At 36.2% G+C, this 22,207-nt stretch overlaps 2 protein-coding genes across 2 annotated transcripts; one reads left to right on the top strand and one right to left on the bottom strand.

Annotated features, from left to right (window-relative positions):
• Positions 1 to 4,563: 4,563 nt before the first annotated feature.
• Positions 4,564 to 17,683, top strand: LOC121735417 (epidermal retinol dehydrogenase 2). The gene is made up of 7 exons (XM_042126246.1): positions 4,564 to 4,653; positions 10,216 to 10,493; positions 12,992 to 13,107; positions 13,619 to 13,738; positions 15,954 to 16,115; positions 16,764 to 16,963; positions 17,439 to 17,683. Exons 2-7 carry the CDS (start codon positions 10,223 to 10,225, stop codon positions 17,530 to 17,532), a joined length of 963 nt encoding a protein of 320 aa, XP_041982180.1. The 5' UTR covers positions 4,564 to 4,653; positions 10,216 to 10,222; the 3' UTR covers positions 17,533 to 17,683.
• A 230-nt stretch (positions 17,684 to 17,913) lies between these two features.
• LOC121735416 (chitinase domain-containing protein 1) lies at positions 17,914 to 21,271 on the bottom strand. The gene is made up of 6 exons (XM_042126245.1): positions 20,920 to 21,271; positions 20,177 to 20,357; positions 19,685 to 19,891; positions 19,317 to 19,478; positions 18,439 to 18,676; positions 17,914 to 18,084 (listed from the first exon to the last, which is right to left on the bottom strand). Exons 1-6 carry the CDS (start codon positions 21,172 to 21,174, stop codon positions 17,943 to 17,945), a joined length of 1,185 nt encoding a protein of 394 aa, XP_041982179.1. The 5' UTR covers positions 21,175 to 21,271; the 3' UTR covers positions 17,914 to 17,942.
• Positions 21,272 to 22,207: the final 936 nt, after the last annotated feature.

The following is a 22,207-nucleotide window of genomic DNA, read 5'->3' as shown; positions in this document are numbered from 1 at the left end:
GAGGGTAGGAAAGGGAATAGGGTAGGGGATTGGGCCTCCGGTAAACTCACTCACTCGGCGAAACACAGCGCAAGCGCTGTTTCACGCCGGTTTTCTGTGAGAACGTGGTATTTCTCCGGTCGAGCCGGCCCATTCGTGCCGAAGCATGGCTCTCCCACGTATAAATTATTATTATTAGCAAAAAAGAACAATTTACCTTTTAAAATCTTCGAGGTTATCTCATTGAAGTAATGTAAGTATTTTTCTGACTAAAATAAAACGTATTTTGCAGCTGCTTAAATCCATACTAATATCAGAGCGTAATATAAATGTACTAATATTATAAACGCGAAAGTGTGTCTGTCTATTGCCTCTTCACGCTTAAACCACAGAACCGATTTTGATTAATTTTGGAAATAAGATACTTTTTATCCCGAAAAACTATACGGTTTCCGCGAGTTAAACGAATTTATGCTTAACGGAGTTGCGGGCGTCATCTAGTTATAATATAAGTACTAGGAACATAATGTAATAAGTAATAACAGAATAGGAACAAAAAAGAAATTGAAATACTTATTCAAAACATCAAACAGCAGTGCAAACTTTCAGAAACGAAAATGCTATAAAATCTAGCTATAATTCGATTTCATTTGCCTATTAGCGTTTCTCCTATAATAGTGCTAGGTAGTTAGCTATTGCCATAAAGTGGTTTTACTATGATCGAATGTACGGTCAGGAAATTAATTTATATGCCGACGGCGGACATACGTTATTTGTGAGGGCTAATGTCAAATCAACATTAGTCGTCATCTGTCAACTGACCTCGACGTTATCCGACCAAATAACGTAGGTTCGCCACCTGCCTATGAACCAATTTCTCCGATAGTACCATAATAAATAATACTCATTAAAGTCTAAAATACACTGCTTTCTTGCTATGTGAGCAAGTCATAATAATTAATAATTATTATTACAATCCCTAATGATTTGCTTCGTTTCCTACAACACCCTTCTAGCCTCTAGGTTATGGTCCAGAGATTGGACTGTCGGTGACAGTCCAATTTCACGATTAATGATTAAGTATACTCCCATTTACCATTAACTGTCTTATGAGTTTCGTACTAAAACGCAATTGCAGTGTCGTTAGGACTGTAGTGAAAATAGAGTTCCTACTAACTACGTTCCTAAGTACAATAAGAGTCCACTGTCCGTCATGGGAACCGTAAATTTTTCGGGATGAAAAGTATCCCGTGTCCTTTCCCGGGACTCAAAGTACATTCCAACCCAGCAAAATCCGTTCAGCGGTTTGGGCGTGTAGAGGTAACAGACAGGTTATTAACGATATAAGCGTGGAGAAAAACTAGACTTTATTTACTACGCTAGATACTCTTTGAATTAACAGACTTAACGCCTGCGGTGTCGGATTGCCTGTTCCAAATGGTGTCTTCATTAAATCTCTAAGGTTTAGACTTTAGTACCTTAGGCTTAGGGTGGGTTGCACCAGAGGCGTAGGGTATAGTTTGATGTTAAGGTTATCGTCAAATATGGCATCCATTATGGACTTTTACTAGGGATTTGACAGTTCATTTGACATTTTGTTATGAACACTAATAAAACACAACTTTTCGTGCACTTTTTCCACTATATTAAGATATTATTACAACTTTTAACAAATTACACGACCGGTTTCGAAACAAATCATCATCAGGTGTCCGTTTGTTTCGAAACCGGTCGTGTAATTTGTTAAAAGTTGTAATAATATCTTAATATAGTGGAAAAAGTGCACGAAAAGTTGTGTTTTATTAGTGTTCAATATGAATTTCCACCAAGAACCGACAGTACAATCAATAACATACATTTTGTTATGGTTAAAGTTAAAGTTAAAGTAATACTAAAGTAATCTGTTCAACAAGTTGATTTTTTATCCTAGCGACATCTATTGAGAATTTTCAGTACTTAGTTGTAGTAACCTACCGTAACATCATTACCAACCTAAGTTAGTGTTTTAACTGTTTCGATACAAGCTGTTCTCAGTAGACTGTAGATGGCATTTAACCGACTACGGCGAAACAAAATAAATGATATTATGTTTGTGGTCCTCATGGGGTAGGTAAGTACTACTTTAACAAGAACCTAATATACTTAATTAAACATGATGCGTCATACATAAATCTAATATATCCTACTACCTTTACATTTTGTAGTACACTTTACGGAAAAACTATCACGCCTATTGATTTGTGCTTTAACATAGTTTTTTTTATGTAGATGTGTTATCATCAGTCAGTTTTAGGGTTCCGTAGCCAAATGGCAAAAAACCGGAACCCTTATAGATTCGTCATGTCTGTCTGTCTATCTGTCTGTCTGTCCGTCCGTATGTCACAGCCACTTTTCTCCGAAACTATAGCTATACTATTGAAACTTGGTAAGTAGATGTAGTCTGTAAACCGCTTTAAGATTTTGACACAAAAATGGAAAAATTATTAAAAATTTTAGGGGTCCCCATAGATACAACTGAAACAAAAAAAAATTTTTTCATCTAACCTATACGTGTGGGGTATCTATGGATAGGTCTTCAAAAATCATATTTAGGTTTCTAATATAATTTTTTTCTAGTCTGTATAGTTTGCGAGAGAGACTCTTCCAAAGTGGTAAAATGTGTGTCCCCACCCCCCTCTAACTTCTAAAGTAGGGGGTAAGATGATACGTCTAAAATATATATATATATATATGATGTACATTACTACAAAAACTACAAACACTACACTTACTACAAAAACTACAAAAACTTTCAAAAACAAAAATCATAAGCAGTATAAGCGCCTACAAAAATTCAATGGCAAACGTTTTATAAAACTTAATATGTACTAATGTGTTATTTTAAGGAAATATCAAATTTACCTAGTCAAAATACAGCTTTAGAAGGGAATTTGTCGGTAGTTTATATATTCAATAGCTTGAGGACTACTATTTAAAACTGTTTTTCTTTGCTTTACATTAAACTCCTACCATAATTTTATAGGCAATCTTTGATATTAGTGATCAAGTTGTCGCACGAAACTTCTTTGCACAAAAATTTGGTTTTCACGCGGGAAATGTACATTTTCCGTAATAAAAGTTTTCCTGTTTTGTACCCTGGTCTCCATTTCCATTTCAATTCCATACTAAATTCCATCAAAATCGGGCGGTTTGAACGTGAAAAGGTGACAAATAGACATTATTTCTCATTTAGGGGAACATCTTTAATACTTTTGTATCCACGACTATACTTTTACTTACTCTTAAATTATTTAGACCTTTTGCAGGAATATCCAGCACCCAATTTCTAAAACGCTTTAAGCCATAGTCACGGAGGATTGTAAAACTTTAACAATAACATAATGTGCATATTGTCCTACGTCCTCGATGCATATTACCTATATAACGACAGCTGCATACAAATGTAACTTAACGCGCAAAAACCTTATGCGTTAAAGAATATAGAGCGGTATACCTACTGTATAGTAAGTATTAGAAACAGTTTTTCAATAAACGAAAGACTGAACTTTATATAATACGAGCTTTTGCCCGCGGCTTCGCTCGCGTTAAGGAGTATTATTATATACAAACTTTCCTCCGGTATTTTAACCCCTTGGAGGTAGAATTCATCAAAATTCTTTCTTAACGGATACCTACGTCATAATATCTACCTGCATGCCAAATTTCAGCCCGATCGGTCCAGTGGTTTGGGGCTGTGCGTTGATAGATCACCATGTCAGTCAGTCACCTTTGAGTTTTATATATATAGATAGACTGCCTTAATGCACAAAAGTGCAATTATTATAATTATAAGATTACAATATATTTTTAGGGTTTTATTCTTAAATGTTAGGAATTCTTCACTACTCTAGACAATCTTTCTAATGCGTTGCCCTGAGCCCACTTTAAAAATGTTCTTCTTACTATTATGGAATTCAGTTTATTAGGAGCCAAAAATTACAGGTTATTATGGCTGGTTTTATCGTTAAGCGTTTCGCAGCGCTGTTGGAGCGCGCGCGTTCAAAGCTGTAAAAAGCGTATGGACGAACGGCGCCGCTCAAGCGCGCGACTTTAAAACGCTACTACTACCCCCATACATCTTCGAACGCGCGGCGCGGCGCTCCAACGGCGCTGCAGAAACGCTTAACGATAAAACCAGCCTATTAAACAATATTATGAAGCGGAAAATAAGTTAAGCCTGTAAATGTAGCTGTATCTTTACTATTTAACTATGCAGAAGTTTAGAACAAATAATAAGTTTTGTTGTACTTTTGGAAAAACATAATATATTGCCAGGACATAAACTATCCTAAATATTTTTCCGAAACCCAAGTATTTAGTGCTAAGAATAATTTTGCCTTTTATTGTAGGCAAAGCCTATCAAATGTGCGAATGCGTCGGTTCTTCGCCAGGTTAGTTCCCGAACCAGCATTATGTAGGATGGTTCTAAAAGTGTTAGTATCTAACCAATTTGGATAATAATCTTGTGGTAAGGAAAAATAACTGCGAACCTTAGGAATTAGAAGAGCAAGTCTGTAAACAGAGTGCCGTTATGTGAAAGCGAGTGGAGAGCTCAGTAGTACGCCGGCGCGCGAGCTAACCGCGAGTGTTTGACGACTTATATTATAATCTATACACGATATTTAAATTTATAACGTGAGTATATTTATTTATTTAATGTAAAAAATATACTTTACTAGCTGTCCTGGTGAACTTTGTGTCACTTTAAAACCTTCCCTGGACTTCTACGAATATTTTGAGAATAAAATTAGCCCAATCCGTTCAGCCGTTTTCGAGTTTTAGCGTTACTAACACAATTGGAAATCCATTTTTATATAATTACTAGCTGTCCCGGTGAACTTCGTGTCACTTTAAAACCTTCCCTGGACTTCTACAAATATTTTAAGACTAAAATCAGCCCAATCCGTTCAGCCGTTTTCGAGTTTTAGCGCGACTAACACATTTAAAAATCCATTTTTATATATAAGAAGAAGATATAGATTTATTAATTTTTATTACGATAATTAAAATAAAAATGAGCTAGCAAGAACAGCTTAAACAGGAAGCTCTATATTTTCCGATTATTTTTCTTGTGACTTTTACATTTTTATTATTTTGTTTCTTATTTTTAAATTTATACATACATCCTTGAGTATTTAGGTATACTTACTGTGAATAAAATCTGCAATTCTGTATTATTTAAATGGTATTAAACGTATTTTAAAGGTAACTTTCTTACGACGTTAGCTCTGCTACCAACGTTCTTTTTGGTAGTAGAGCTAACGTCTAACAAACAGGTATAATATTTGAATCCCAAAATTTATTTATGTTTAAATATTATACATTAATTAAGATTTTAATATTTTTAGTGAAAATAAGTTTGAAAAGTGCAAAAAAAGGGAAAATTGTACAAATGTTTTATTAAAAGGTACCAAAATATTATAAAATAGAAAAATAGTATTGAGCCAAAAACAATCATTATTATTATCATATATATTATTATCATATAGTTACTATAAATTAGTTAATAATCTAACTAGTCTAACATTAGATGTTTTACATTAGACTACATTAACAATTACTTTTGAATTTAGCAATATCCTTTAGGAAAATTTGCACTCAAACCAAAATGTTAAGAGGATACACCAGGGGCGAGAGAAATTGAAAATAGGTATTTGAAAATGTATTGCTGTCTCACCAATCTCAAGTCTCCCACCGCAGAGCGTGATAGAGACAACACGACAAAAGTTCTAATAAAAGAACAGAAAATCTTCGATTCGTTGTCCGCTGATTAATAATTAAAGCAAGGATTGAACTGTGTTCCTATGTTTTAGTTTTTTTGTATATTCTAGCCAGTATTGTTTTCTGGGTGTTTGAACACAGAGGAAAATCTGGCCATGTTTTTGGGTTTTTGAACGTTCATATCTTTTTTATTAACTAAATTATGAAAAAAAAGAAAACATAGGGACATTGTATTGGTTGCCATAGATATTCAGGAAAAAAACTATAACTCTACCGGCATTATCCAGGGAGGAAACAGGGGACAACGTTTGTATGGAAAAACCGCGGTGTGGACTCCTCTTAAGTTATGCAATGAATAGTGAAGTAATGAATAATTATATTTTATGGCATCTTTATCAGTTTCCAAATTGTAAATAACAATTTGTTTGTGTGGCAACACTTATTGCTAAAACTTTCAACATGTTGCACCATAATATCTTGTAGGAATATTATATCCTTATATTATTATCCTTATCTATGAGGATTATAGCCTCAAAAATGAATACAATTATTTCAGGCACTGAAAATGGTACAAAAGACGGGAATAAGAAAGTGCTCCGCAAAATGTTAAAAATATTATTAGGTACTAATTTATGCCATTTGATGATGATGATGATTGTCAATTCATTTATCGCGCGGGAATCATACATTTTTCCGGGATAAAAAGTATCCTATGTCCTTTGGCGGAAGCGGAACTCAAAGTACCTCCATACCGACAGTATATAATATTATGTCTATGCTCCATACTAAAACTGAAGCCCTACGCGTCAGTGACGGAGCGTCAAGTTGCGTCAAGTTGTCAAATGTGTGTTTTGTATATTATGTGACGCTCAAAGACCGAAATCGCTCAATGAGCGAAAAAATGGCTCACAACGCGTTGTGGTCACAGTGAAACAGCCACGACGCGAAATTCGCGTCGTGGCCCTAGTGAAAACGGCCACGACGCGTTCTGGCAATCACAAAAAGACCATAACGCGAAATTCGTGTCGTGGCTGATATGCTATTCGTTAATCGTTTTTCTTCTTGATTTGTTCTTGATTGATTAATCGTCCATAGGTATGAAAGATTATATTTGAATTACCACGCGTACTACAAAATATTTTTTCTTTTACTAAATCACTGCATAACGTGTTTTTCATTATTATTTGAAAATATCCATAGTTCCATAATATCCGTGCTAATATTATTACTATCTGTCTGCCGCAACGTGTTATTGTTTGTTGTTTTTTTTAAATATAAGGTAATCTGATCTTAATAAATTATAAAAATTTAGCTTTATTTTTATTTATATAATTTAAATATAATTATTTATATTTAAATTATATAAATTTACTACTAGTTGATGCTCGCAACTACGTTGCGCCAGAAATACAGTAATAATATTAGTACGTATAGTATGGAATTATGGATGGATATTTTATAAATAATAGTGCAATATAATTATGTAGTGATTTAGTAAAAGTAAAAATATTTTGTAGTACGCGTGGTAATTCAAATATAATCTTCCATACCTATAGACGATTAATCAATCAAGAATAAATCAAGAAAAACGACGCGAATTTCGCGTCGTGGCTGTTTTACTGTGACCACAACGCGTTGTGAGCCATTTTTTTCGCTCATTGAGCGATTTCGGTCTTTGAGCGTAACATATACAAAAAATACATTTGACAACTTGACGCTCCGTCACTGACGCGTAGGTTTGTTCTAAGCTTAAATTTAATCAAAATCGGTTCAAGAGGTTACAGAAAGACACACTTTCGCGTTTATGAAACATTAGTATGATATATTAGTATGGATGGATGGATTAGGATGGATGTAATCCACCGGGCTTGTTCGGCGGATTGGGGAAATCAGCCGTAGTATGTGGAACTCCCCATACCCCTAGGGCATAGGGTCTACCCACTAAAACCCTATGACGCTTCGTTCCCCACTTATTTCTAAGTTGCGGGGACGACAAAGCCCACGCCCCACCGCAACTCTGCCAGTGGTCTTCCCCATCGCGCAAACCCATCAATTCACGTAACCCTAAGGCGGGCGCCAGACATGTAATCAAATACGCAAATTCGCCAAGTGTGGCACTGACATTTGCCTATTTGTGCAAAGTTATTGCTGGCATTTTCCTATTTGTGCAAAGTTTGCTCAAACTTTGAAGCCCATGTCTGGCGCCGGCTTAAGGAATCATCATTGCAAACTTTTGTTCCCTCATAAAAGTCAAGTGTAACCCACTAGTCAAATATTTGACTTGACACTTCGACTTGAGTTTCCTCATAAAAGTAGATTGTAACCACGTGATGTGCTTGTCATGTAAATTATTTGACACTTCGACTTTCTCCCACTTTACAACACATATCCCCCGCGTTCCATTTGATGTTAAAAACGATCAAAACGCTCAAATGCCTCCAATTTCGAGCGTTTTCATTGGAACGCGGCGATCGTGTCAATATGATAACATTTTTAAAATTCGCGTCGCATTTACACGAAAAACAAGAGAAATAAATGTGATAGTTGTCATTTAAAATCGCATCAAGGGCCGTTGTAACATCGAGCTTGTAATTACATGTCATTACCATGTCGCAACTTCAACAAACATAATTGTTTCACCATCATGTCGGCTGACATCAATTCCGATTTTCATGGTATTCCAAAATTGACAGTAAAACGAACAACATTTTTATGAAACTCGAAACATTAGTAGAGAGAAGAAGAGCAGGTCGAAAATCATTAAGATCTTATATTTGGTCTTAACATCTCGTTTTGCTCTTTAATTTATCAGGGGAAATACCAAAGATATAAGTAGGTTTTAACTGTTATTGGGACCAAAGTGCTACTAGCATAACGCAATGAATTCTAAAAATTTTTGCAGATAGCAAACTTTTTCCTGGGCTTCACCCGGGTGCAATATTCCTGGCTTACAAACTTTGATCCCCTAACACTTTAGGGACGAAATAAAAAAAAATCCCTTTTACTGAATCCCTACATTATAAGAAGAACCCATGTACAGATCGAGAATATCGAGAGCCAGCTCTAATAAGTCTTTAGGCCTATGATTTAATTTCTATACTAAATCTATAGTATTATGCAAGGGCGTCACCAGCCGATGGCGCAGGGGGGGGCAAGTTGACTTTACCTACTACAATTCATACTTTTCTCATTCTCGGTATCAATTCTCTATTCTCGGTCTCAATTGTAGGTAAAGTCGACAGCACATGAAGCTTTTCACTTGTACTACGAGCCTTACATCTACAGCGATTGTAATAACAACAGTATCTTAGTACTATATACATATAATATATTCTGTGACAGTACAGAGTCGAGAGAGAGAGAGAGAGATGTGTAAAGCTTTGTTTTAGCTTCGTGGTAAAGCTACACGAGCACGAGCTCTTGACTATGCAATAAAAAACTTGTAAATAAGTTATAATAACATTTATTAGAAAAATAGAATAAAAAGGAGTTTGAATTTGAATAAGTGTACATCGTACAGCGTATTTTTTTTAATTACCAGATATAGTGGTCGTTGTTTGCATTATATTTGGCACTTTTTTAGAATCTCTAGGGGGGGGCAGCTGCCCCTCCTTGCCCGCCCCCCCCCCCCCCCCCCTGGCGACGCACTTAGTATTATGGCCTCGCCTACAAAGTAGTGCAAAACTGATCAAATTACAATAATTATTGCACTGGTGACTTGTAGTTACAAACGTGGTTTGGCCCTTTCAATAAATACCTATTACATTACCCACGACATGATAGTCGATAGTCAGTGACTGGATCTAATTTCTGAGTTCTGACAATTCCAGTCTAGCCTAACGTAGACATAAATATCTGAACACGTTGACCTCAACTTGTGCGTTTGAATAATGATTTTAACGTAGTATCTATCGGTTATTTAGAAGGCTTAGGTAAGAAGATTGAAAGTCAAAATATGTACTTTAAGGTAGAGTTTCGAAAAATGTTAAGGAGAGTACATTGTAAGAGAGTTAGTTAGTAGTTAAGAGTTAACTATTTGATTGTAACTGTAAAATATATAATAAAACAATCGCGCATTTTCAACACCTGCCAAAATAAACAATATTCTCTATATATTATGTAGGTACTATGTATTTTAACTTTTACCCACTTCATTGTCTTTGACATAGGATAAATCGGTTTTTATCAATTTTTTTAATTCGATACCAGTTTGTTATTACAAAATATTTCCGTCTAAAATAACTAAAGTTGATGTCATCACTCATCATCAGGTTTTGCTTCAAAATATCGGGGATAGTGGATACAACAAAACTGTACAAACTATATTTATTAATCGGAACCGGTGGTAGGCACCAATGTAGTCCCGACGTTCAGAGAACATTTGAAAAAAAATATTCTGAATTTTAAGTTTGAAAATCATTTTATGGTATCTATTTAAGTTATTAAATATTTTAACACACTTTTTTCTTTTTCCAGGCCCACAATGTTGGAAGGCACAAAGATACACCGACCGTCTCAGATGGCAAACATTTTCGACATTGCCAAGGACACAGTTCTATTCCTTGTGCTCTCCTGCTACTACATCCTGGAGTCTCTATTTTGGACACTGGTGCCCAACTACTTTAGGCCCATGAAGAGTCTGGAAGGGGATGTGGTGGTGGTGACCGGTGCGGCTGGAGGGGTGGGCAGACATCTGTCTTTGAAGTTGGCGAGACTCGGCGCGAAGGTGGTGCTTTGGGATATTAATAAAGAAGGTAAAACTTTCGTTTCCTTAAATTATACTGGATGCAACTTGCAATAGACTATAGATAGTATTAGTAAAGTATCTAGTACTCCACCGTATTTTAGTTCCGACGCAAACGCGACGACAGTGACTACATATATTTTAAGGGCCTGTGTCACCACTTTCTGACAAATCATAAAGTGCCGAATAGGCTATTCACAACTTTTTTGACAGATTCTCCATACTTCATCTGTCAAGTTAAGTGGTGGATAGCCTATTCGGCATTTATCAGGAAGTAGTGAAACAGGCTATAAGTGTTTTAGCTGCTGAATAATTTTGATTAGTTCTAGCATATCTTAATTTTGTATGACTTTATGTAATCTTATGACTAATCTACCAACGTAAAATTTTGTGTAAACAGCCTTACAAGTAGCCCAATAAATATTAACATTTTGCATAAATTATCTTTTGACAACAACAATAGGGGAACAAAAAGTTAAGATTTAATCGTTTTTGACCAAAACAGACGATGTTTATTATTCCTTCGTTTTAAATAATTGCTGTTTTATTGTTATTGTCTTCATCCTTTGAGTTTCTAAACTCAATGCTATGAACGTGCTATGAAGGAGAGATTAAAGGCGAATCTAAATATTTTAGAAGGCTCTTAAAATGATTTGATAGGAAATGAGTAATAATAAAATTCAGTAACTTTTTTTTTATGAAATAAGGGGGCAAACGAGCAAACGGGTCACCTGATGGAAAGCAACTTCCGTCGCCCATGGACACTCGCAGCATCAGAAGAGCTGCAAGTGCGTTGCCGGCCTTTTAAGAGGGAATAGGGTAATAGGGGAGGGTAGGGAAGGGAAGGGAAGGGAATAGTTGAGGGTAGGGAAGGGAATAGGGTAGGGGTGAGGGGATTGGGCCTCCGGTAAAGTCACTCACTCGGTGAAACACAGCGCAAGCGTTGTTTCACGCCGGTTTTCTGTGAGAACGTGGTATTTATCCGGTCGAGCCGGCCCATTCGTGCCGAAGCATGGCTCTCCCACGTAACTGGCTGGGCAGTGTACCCGTTTGAAAACACGACACGGGCCACGGCAATAGCAATAACATTCAAAAGCCCAATATCACCTACGTACGTCTGTTAGTGTTAACAGCTGCTAGTTAAAACGTCATGTCTTCTCTTTCATTCATATGATAAACGAAAGAGGTGACGTGATACTAATTCGAGCATTAACTTTAACACATTATTACTATAGGTTAAAACATAAGGTTAATAATTAGGCAATATCAAAGAAGGCATAATAAGTTAGCCTATAGGCAATATTAATCTATACACTCTTTAAGCCTATCTGACATTTTACTCTATCAAGTAAACCTACAGGGTGTGACGTAAAACAAAATCTTTACTTGATACAGAATGTAATATATATAACAAAATATGACAAAACTTTAGGGCGTGGATGTGTCCCTTAAATTAAGTTCACTGTAGCAGCGCTGAAAACAGCTTTCTTTTAATTTTTGGGGCCAATGCGACCTCATGAATTTGCCCATACCAAAAGTTTTACAAAAACTTTCTAGTTTCACAGTGGGGCTGATATCCACCATAAAGCATTATTACTTTGTTTTTCTACACTCTGTATATCACCTTATGATCGCGAGTCTCGGGAGGCTGAATATTGATGTTAGAGGCTATCTTTGTATGATAATTAGCCACATTAAATCCAGACGTGAGTAATATACATTATACAAAATACACATACATTAATATGTATTTACCTACTGGCAACTACATAATTAATATTTAAATTGTTTTGATATATAAAAGATTGGCAATGACTTAATGAGGTTAACAATTAAGTACTAAAGAATAATAATTATTAATTACTGTTGAACTCCAAAACGTTCTTAAATAAAAATCAAACAATTTACTAAACTATAACCCAGATATCGAACAAGCAGCAGTTCGGTCATTGACCTATCGCTTAACTCTTTGTTTAGCGTGAAAATGTTTTTACTTATACTTATATGATTCCGATAGCTATAGATTTATTCAGCCGTAAATGAAAGAGACAATAAACTATAATAATAATAATACTCCCCACACCGGTTTCGGTGACGGTGGCCAGCTTCATTGAAACCAGGTCAGGTACGCTGGAGTAATTTTATAGTGCCCAAGTGTGTGCGCAGTACACAAGAGCACTCTCTATTCCTTTACTCTCATAACCCACACGACTGGTGAGAGATCAGGCGCAGGACCGACTTTTTACATGCCCATCCGACGCATGGATCATCTTACTTGTCAGACAATCAGGTGATTAGCCTGCATTGTCCTAACCAAACTTGGAAATAACATGTTTCCAACGCGGGAATCGAACCCACGACCTCCGAGTCGAGAGCCATGCTCTCAACCACTAGACCACGGAGGCGTCTGACAATAAACTATACACCACATTATATAGACCAGGCTATAGCTTTTATGCTAATAACCATAACGCTTAAGTTAGCATTAATTTCCCTTTTGTTTTCCAGCATTAGAGAAAATTCACAGCGCTGTCAAGGACGAAGGATACCCAGTGGTCAGCTATGTCGTGGACTTGGCAAATAAAGAAGAAGTATACGAGACAGCCGAGAGAGTGAAGAAAGAGGTATTAAGACATTGATTCATAAACGAACTTTGTAGAAAAGTAAATTTTGAATGACCCTTATCGACAGCCGGAGCATCAATTTTCATGTATTCAGATGAATCTATAATAGTCCGTATTTTTATAAAATTTAATTTTTTAGGGTCCCGTAATTAATGGCAAAGTCCGACTCACGCTTGGCTGATTTTTGGCGTCACTCCTAAACTAGTAAGGTCAATGGCCGCTGGTGCCCTCTTAATTCGTTTTGACTATATCTAATGTTTTCTTGTTTTTAACTTCGCTATCGAAATTAGCGCATGCATTTTAAATTAGCACCCAGTCGAGTCCTTAGCCAAGACGTTCCATCATCCATGTACTTTTGATCGGTGGCGATTCTATAAAGAAGCAATATAGAAAACGTCTTGGCTAAAGGATCAGCCAGACCGTAGTGCAATCTGCCTCTTCACCGTAATAAGTTGTCCAAGTTCAAATCAAGCCTTCAGGCTACCCTTATAAAACCTAACTTCTTTCACAGGTGGGCAAAGTGGACATGATCATCAACAACGCTGGTATCGTATACGGTGACACTTTCCTGGAGCTGAGCGACACCGCCATTGAGACTACGTACAAAGTCAACATACTCGCTCACTACTGGGTAAGGTTTTGCTTCGAGTATAGAAAAAAAGAAAGACATTAGACAAAGCGAAATAAAAGCATAGCTGAGCAACTAAAGGTATAAATGTAGAAGCCTTGAATTTCTTTCGAGGAAAAAAAATTCATAGTATACTTACACTATACTTAATTACCTACCTAATATTTTACATTCACCTTTAGCTCCTAATCCCGATCGGCTTCGAACATAAATCGATATTTAGGTTTTAGAAAGCTTTTTAGTAAGTAATTTTATATGGTCTTGAAAAGATTAAAATTATATTTACTTACAACATTGGAAGGGCGATGTTCGAACTTCGAAGTAGACTAAATAGTCAAGCGACAAAAACAAAAACAACTCTAAGGTAAACTAGTAGGACAATGTTAGGCTCTATTATAACTAAATTGCCTGCGTCTCCAAATTACGTGCAACCTAGTTCGCGCGATGGCGGTTACAAAATAACGTAATAATAGGTTTATAGTTTCCAAGAATTGCATGTTAATCCTACGCCTGTGGTGTGAATATTATGCATCATTATGAATATTATTGCAAGTTTCATAAACCTATAGTTTGTGTTGAGATTTATTGATTACTCAGTAGTCAGTACACTACGGCCTCACAGAAAATCAGCGTGAAAATGCGAATTGTTTTGTCCAGTTTACGACTGAATGCCTGTCATACACGCTACGGTCTACCGGAGAGGTCCACCTGTGCAGGTATGCATGCCGCCTGGGCAGGTAGACCGGAATGTGTGTGGGAATCATATTAAAGTTAATTATATACCTTACTAGCTGTCGCTGTGAACTTCGTGTCACTTTAAAACCTTCCCTGGAATACTACGAATATTTCGAGACTAAAATTAGCCCAATCCGTTCAGCCGTTTTTGAGTTTTAGCGTTACTAACACAATTGGAAATCCATTTTTATATTTATATAGATATTAACTTTATGGTGGGAATAGACCTGTGCAGTTTTTTGGACATGCGCAGGTATACCTGCACAGGTGGACCTCTCCGGTAGACCGTAGCGTGTATGGCTTACAAAACAGATCAAGACCGAATACCGATGCAATGGTTGCATAATATTATTTTGGATTATTAGGCTATATCTTCCTATCGGGATCCCTCTTTGCATTCTTTACCCAACTGTAGAGAAGCTAGAGTAATGTTTTAGTAATCAATGTAAAGTCCTTTATCAACCGAGCCAGCTAAACTGCTCATTCGGGCTTAATGTAACAATGTCAATAGATTTGTAACAATATTCTTCTGCCCTCCCAACAGAATCGAATCAGCTCGATCTCAAAGCTTTTGCTACTTTCGACATATAATATACTAGCGAAAAATCGTGCTGCGGCTCAATTTGGAACTACATAATTCGATCTCAACCTTAAAGTTAATATAAGTACCTAGCGGAATAGAGCAACAATCTCGAGCTGTCAAACGTAACCAAAATTGGTTTTCATCTGTGTGAAAAATATGTGTACGTATACACTTACACAAGCATGATTGAACATTAAACTTTTTAATCGGCCGTTGCAACACGGCCGTGGTCCCCTCGTGACCACGGCCGTTGCAACACGGCCGAAACGTCGAGAAAAAGTAGGTACTCGTAGTAGCATTACTACTTAAATAAGTCGCGTTAAGTCCCGATTAAAAAGTTTAATTATAATGCAACGCGAAAGTTTAAAATGTTATGATTGAACATGAATTCTATGAGATTAAATTGTCAACGTGCGGCACGTGCCGACTGGACGTCAAAAAAGAGTGCTGCTGTCATGTGTCACAGCCTGTGTACTATAACTTAAAATCAATTACCTTATTTCAATATAGTTCATGTATCACACATCTCTTTTTACCACGCAGTGTTACTGATAGTGACATCTCTCTTGCTCAGGCCTTTGTTTCTCTATTCCGCTAGGTATAGGTATTAACTTTATGATCTCAACAGCTTGTCCGGTGTCCCACTCCTGACAGCTATACCAGCGCACGCGCTTTCTGCGGCTCAATTTGATTTGATTCGATCTCAACGGATTGTCCCTCTCAAAATCGTATCAGTTTTGGGGGTAAGAGTAAGACTGATGGGTACCTTTTTAAGTTTTAACGCAAAGCATATGATTGCTTGCCTAATCGTAAGTTCGTCCTTTACAATGAAGCGATCTGCGTGACATTAACTGCGTGATTTGCCATGAGTGCTCTGCTTATTTATTTCTTCTATTTCAGACAGTAAAAGCGTTCCTCCCCGACATGATATCTAGCGGCAAGGGGCACATAGTGACTGTGAGTTCTGTCACTGGCCTGCTGGGTACGTACCGCTGTACCGACTACAGCGCCACAAAGTTCGCGACGGTCGGCTTCCATGAGAGTTTGTTCACGGAGTTGAGGGTGAGTTGATATTGCGCTTTCATCATATTATCTATCTTATCTATCTATCATGTATGAGGTTTATTCAAGGCGAATGATAATTAAGCAGTGGAGGTTTCCTACGGCTCCATTCTTATCGGTGGCCCCCACCTTTTACTTTTGGATCATATCATAACTTTAGGCTTCCCTACAAAGTTGATCAGTCTTCGCCAGTGCAAATTTTCATTGATATCAATTCAATCAGCTGCGAGATCAATTAACCGAAAGAGCCACCCATATAAAAATCGTAATTTTCTACGAATTATGTGTGTGCCTAATGATTTATTTTGCCGCAACGTTTTTACACAGCGAGAAGAAGTTTAATATGTTCCAAATTTTATTATTCAACGAGCTTTTGCCCGCGGCTTCGCTCGCGTTAAGAAGGCTTATTATATACAAACTTTCATCCCCTATTTGAACCCCTTGGGGTTGGAATTTATCAAAATTCTTTCTTAGCGGATGCCTACGTCATAACATCTACCTGCATGCCAAATTTCAGCCCGATCCGTCCAGTGGTTTGGGATGTGCGTTGATAGATCACTATGTCAATCAGTCAGTCACCTTTGAGTTTTATATATATATATAGAAATATAGGATATAGACTTAAGATGATGAAGTTTGCTTGACTAGGCTCACGGCCACGACTACATCCACGCGACGCTGGTCTGCCCGAGCTACATCAACACGGGCATGTTCACCGGCGTGACACCTCGCCTCACCGCCATGCTGGAGCCCGACTACGTGGCCGACAGCATCATAGAGTCGGCTCGCAAGAACGAGGTTGTGTGCGTGCTGCCCGGCTCCATCAGGCTGTTCCTACCGCTGAAGACGTATGTAGTGTCCTTCTACATTCTGCATACACTCATGAGTATGACTGTTATAGACCTACAAGTAGACCTACAAGTACAGATTACTAAATAGTTAATTACGTAACTACAACTTAGAAGTTACAACCTGGGTCTATTAGACTCTCCCGCCTTTATTGAAAACGTTCGTTCCTTCGATCGTGGAAAAACCAGACACAATAGCTTATCTATTGTTATCGCAGCCGCATGTGGCCGCTTGGGAGTTGAAGTATTATAATGTCTTATTTTAGGTTCTAAAATAGATTCATGTATGATGTATCTCTAATCCACACTCCCAGTACACGCTTTTGAATCTACAGACACCTGTAGATACTTGCATATATTGAAATGTGTAAAGGAGAGTGTTTAAGTCGCAACAGCAACAACATTATTTCACTGTAAAAAGATATTCAGATTTGACGAAACATCAATATTTTTAATTTTATAATATTTTTTACAGACTACTCCCTGCAAAGATGTGCTGGGACCTAATGTATCGTGTCATGAAGGGGCCGCAGAGCATGATGACTATGAAAATAACTAAGAGCCGCTAGTATTACTAGTATATATTACATAGATATTAAAGGATATAGTTAGATAAAATGAACAACGAAGATAATCAAGAAAGTGAAGACTGAATTGTAAGCCTGGTGAAATAAGGCTGACAATTTATGCAACTAAACTTTAGAAGTCACAAAAAGATAATATATTTTATATTGCATAGATTTTCTTTTATTTAAGAATATGTTGCATTAAATTATTTTTATAATTCACTTGTTTCATTTTATGTATTTCATCTTTTAGATTTGTAATAATATCATACTTTACATACCTGAGACATCTGCAATGTAAGTAGGTGTTACCAGCTCAAGGAAACAAACCTTTGGAGAAATAAGACTGTTTTATAAACAAAAACATAATTTAAAATACGTAAGTTACCTTGTATAAAATTTTATTTATTACATTAAAGGAGATCATAGAAGTAGTCGAGACCCTGTCCTAGTTCCCATATAGCAATACCCGTCCCAAACTCTTGTGCTAGTTCCAAACGCTTTTTGATAGAGTAAAGTGTAGGGTAGAACACTTTCTTTGCGCCTTGTGACGTTCTGAAAAAGATATCGAAGAAGTTAAAAATATTATAGGTCGTTGGTTGAATTTTTTGTCACCCTACATTATTTCTAAAATATAAATGAAAAATAGACATAAAACTTTAGGCTGTTTTTATTTTAAATAACTGTAGGAAACTGGCAGAGCAAATGGAACGAGACTAAAACAGTTGATTGCACAAAGATTTTCAGAAGCATTATGTAATTTGTACCTTAGCAGAAATGTATATAATTTCTATGAAGTTCAATACCACATCTTTAATCAGAACCTTGAGATGAAGTATTGAACTTAACCTAATTTAACCAAATCCTACAGCCTGTGCTTAACATTTACTATAACTTAAAATCAATTACCTTATTTCAATATAGTTCTCCCCAGTATTATTGTTGTAGCTCAAGGCCTGGTTTGGCTTAGTGTGCTTCAGAAGTTCAATATACTCCGTACCAACGATGGCACCACCACCATTAGCTGTGTACGAGTTGCCATAGAAATTCAGTCCAAGCAGTATCTTGGACCTCTTTGTAGGATTCTCTTCATTGTCAATTAATTTCTCCAGACAGAGTCTCATCCAGTATAGTGGAGCATTGGGACCTGAAATGATTATTTTCAAAGAAATTAGTAAGTGGTTTATACTGCCATTCAGAGCTTTACAAATTCTTACTAAAAATCTCCATTTTTAGGGTTCCGTACCCAAAGGGTAAAAACGGGACCCTATTACTGAGACTTCGATGTCTGTTTGTCTGTCTCCAGCCTGTAACTCAAGAACGGTAATAGCTAGAGAGTTGAAATTTTCACAGATTATATATTGCTGTGGCCGCTATAACAACAAATACTAAAAACAAAATTAATTAAATATTTAAGGGGGGCTCCCATACAACAAACGTGATTTTTCAATCATTTTTTGCTTTGTTTGTGTGATGAAAACAGGCAGGCAGTTGAAATTTTCACAAAAGCCTTAATTATATGTGCACTTTAATAAATAGTTATAATATTGAAATAAAAAAAAATATAAGGGAGCCCTTATATTTTTATACAAAAAACACAATTTTTGGTCTATTTTTGCTCTATAACGGTACAGAACCCTTCGTGCGCGAGTCCGACTCGCACTTGGCCGATTTTTTTAACTCAATTTAAAAATGAAGATTTCTTATGAGAAAGTTATGTAATAGGTTAATTAGTTCTTATGAGGACAGGTTTAACAAGCCTTTTTGTTGAATTAATTAATACATACCTGGCTTTTGTGGATTAGAAAAGTCGTAAGTCATGACAGACACTGCTTCTACATAAGGGTAGATCTCATTGAACGCTTGGATGAAAAACTCATCACTGGGATAGCCTCGGAATGGCGGGTACACTAGAATTAAGCTGAGACCGTTCTTGTTCATTTCCAAACCTGAAAAATATAATTAAAGGAATATAGATAATAGATAGCATTACTAGGAAGTAGCTTTTAAATAATAAACAGTAAAAACAGTGCTAGATTTAATTTAGATTTAATAAATAATTATTTAATTAGTTTAATAATTATTTAATAATGATACATGTAGCCACAACCATCTCTTAATAATTAAAAAGCTGAAAAACAATTAAATAGCTCACCAAACTGCTGAATAAATTTGATGGATTTATCAACATATTTGCCGATCTGTGAGATCATCTCCAGCACAATGCCATCAAATTTCCACTGTCTGCAGGCCTTTATCACTTCTTCAATCAGAGCCTTCTGTTCCGTTTGTGCTGTCGGCTCCATGAAGAAAGTCCTCAGGTCTGACGGCTGCCAGTTCTCAAAGATCAACCTTGGCAGAACTGTATTCACAGAAATAATTAGTTAATTTATGATGTACTGTTCACCATATAGTTGAAGAGGATAAAGTTTAAAAGACAACTTATTTGACAGATGCTCCATACTCTATATGTCAAGTTAAGTTGTAGATAGCCTATCTGGCACTTATCAGGAAGTGGTGGAACAGGCCCTAATAGTCTAAGTCACAGCACTAGAACAGACAGTCTCATATTTCATACCAATTCCAAAGAACCAAATAATTTTGATTGAAACTCATTTGTCTTACTAAAGTTTAATATTGCACTTACTCTTTAAGTTGTTAGTATAACCCTTCTGTTTTACTGACTTCATCCATCCATTGTCAACATCATGAAGACCAGATATAATGTAAATGTTTGGTGTTTGTCTCTTGATCTGCAGCCATACAGGGGAGACGTAGTTGAATTTTGCAGCCCACGACTTGGCCACATCATAACCTTTGCTGTTCCACTGAAAAATAGATGATGGTGAAACATTTTGATGTCATTATAAATTATTTAACAAGAGTTTTGTTTTATAAAGATATTATGGGGATGTGAAAAATAGTTTTAGATCAAAACCGGCTGCTATATTTTCAGGGCCGGATCTACCATATTATGGCTATTGGGGCTTAAGCCCAGAGCCCCATAAGTTTAAAGGCCCCCAGCTATGTCAAGTCAAAGTCAAAAATAGACAATAATGCGAAGGAATTCATAATTTTATTAAAGTAAACAAATCTGCATGTGGTTTGTACTTTGTATCCCTGCAAATCCTATGATCAAGGTTTATTATGCAATTTAGGTGTTGGTACTACGAACTGACAGTCAAAATGTTGTAGCCAAAGTAGTTTCAGCCCAGGGCCTAAGCTCACGATCCGGCCCTGTATATTTTTCTTTTTCTTTATAAATTGGTTTCAAAATATAACTTGATGGACGCTCCAAGGCGCTATTATTATGGCGTAGATGGTAGAATATATAATCGGTATAAACTTGCATTAATTTTGAAACACAAAGAAAAGTTATATCAGACTTACGGGAGTCACGTAGCCTAAAATCAAATTTTTGAAGTTACGTAGCGAGGTATCTTGGTGGAATGTTCCATGAAACTTAATTATATCCTTAGCCAGCGGGGTTTCTACGACTAGTTTTCTGTCTAAAACATTATTTTTCCTAGGTCCTTCCTGTGGTTTCACGGCCTTTTGGGACTTCTTGTCCGATGGAGGTGACAATGTAGCGAAGCACACACATGAAAAAACTATTAAAAATATCAACTGTGATATAAATCTCATTATTTATTAACTTCTCCTATACTGTGACTAGAAATTAAGTTATTTTGCCGCAAGAAACCGGCAATAATGAGTTGAATTTCAAGGTTTTCTCACAGTAGTAAACAAGTATCTTCTTCTTTTTTTTTTTCATATAATGGCACTTCGGCTATAACCATGGCCAGTGTCGAGTATAATATTATGGCGGGAAAACAATATTCTTTAATACAATTTTTTATATATTAGAAATATATTGGAAATAACATAGAATATCATTGATTGGAAATACCGAAAGGGCATAAAAACGACTGACGACTTTTGACGACCTATCAAATAAAAGTGGTTACAATTTTCATTAGACTGCCTCTCTCTTTTCATCTTGTTATAATTCCATAAAGGATTTTCTTCTCTCTCGCACTCTTTGTTGGTCTTTAGCATTATAGTCTTGTAAGTTGACTTCTTGACTGTATAAAGTCAATACAGTCAAGAAGTCAAGTCGGTCGATTCAGTAAAGTGGTAGTATGCTTTACTGAAACTTTTGATGGAGTTTTGGAGGGAACACAAAAGAGCACGTTACTGGTTATTACATCACTTTCCCACACTTGTGCACGATAACGAATATTTAATGGTTAATATCCTACCAATATTACACATTAAAAACCCAGATAACACAATTTTAGGAAAATAATATAAAAACAACATCACTCTTTCACATTCTCCCAAAATCCTCATCTTCTTCTTTTCCAACTAATACTAAAATTGACAAATGACAAGTAACAAGTGACATTTTTAGACGCGTTTGTTTTTTATTTTTTTATTTCGGTTATATGGTGCATTGAGTTTTATGTTTAAAGAAAAAATATAAAAAGTATTGCAAATTTAGTTAATAAGGCTAAATTTTAAATTGGAACTTTAATTCGTGAGGTCAAAAGCAATGTAAAATGATAAAATTACTTGTAAGTTGTAACTGGATTCTAGTCACCCGACTGCTCATTTCATATTATTTTTCATAATCCATACTTACTGATTATTTATTATGAAATGGATAATGTGTCTG

The sequence above is a fragment of the Aricia agestis genome, chromosome 17 (assembly GCF_905147365.1).
Source record: "Aricia agestis chromosome 17, ilAriAges1.1, whole genome shotgun sequence".
NCBI classification, from domain to species: domain Eukaryota; kingdom Metazoa; phylum Arthropoda; class Insecta; order Lepidoptera; family Lycaenidae; genus Aricia; species Aricia agestis.
The sequence above is the reverse complement of the archived record's forward strand: the minus strand, read 5'-3'. Positions and strand labels throughout refer to the sequence as shown.

Bases quoted from the DNA above. Each gene is read 5' to 3' on its own strand.
- LOC121735416 (XM_042126245.1), bottom strand. From the start codon at position 21,174: ATGAGATTTATATCACAGTTGATATTTTTAATAGTTTTTTCATGTGTG. The intron at 20,358-20,919 runs GTAAGTCTGATA...TCTATTTTTCAG, and splicing joins TTTTAGGCTACGTGACTCCC to TGGAACAGCAAAGGTTATGA. The intron at 19,479-19,684 runs GTGAGCTATTTA...TATATTTTTCAG, and splicing joins CAAATTTATTCAGCAGTTTG to GTTTGGAAATGAACAAGAAC.
- LOC121735417 (XM_042126246.1), top strand. From the start codon at position 10,223: ATGTTGGAAGGCACAAAGATACACCGACCGTCTCAGATGGCAAACATT. The intron at 16,116-16,763 runs GTGAGTTGATAT...TTGCTTGACTAG, and splicing joins GTTTGTTCACGGAGTTGAGG to GCTCACGGCCACGACTACAT. The intron at 16,964-17,438 runs GTATGTAGTGTC...TATTTTTTACAG, and splicing joins CTGTTCCTACCGCTGAAGAC to ACTACTCCCTGCAAAGATGT.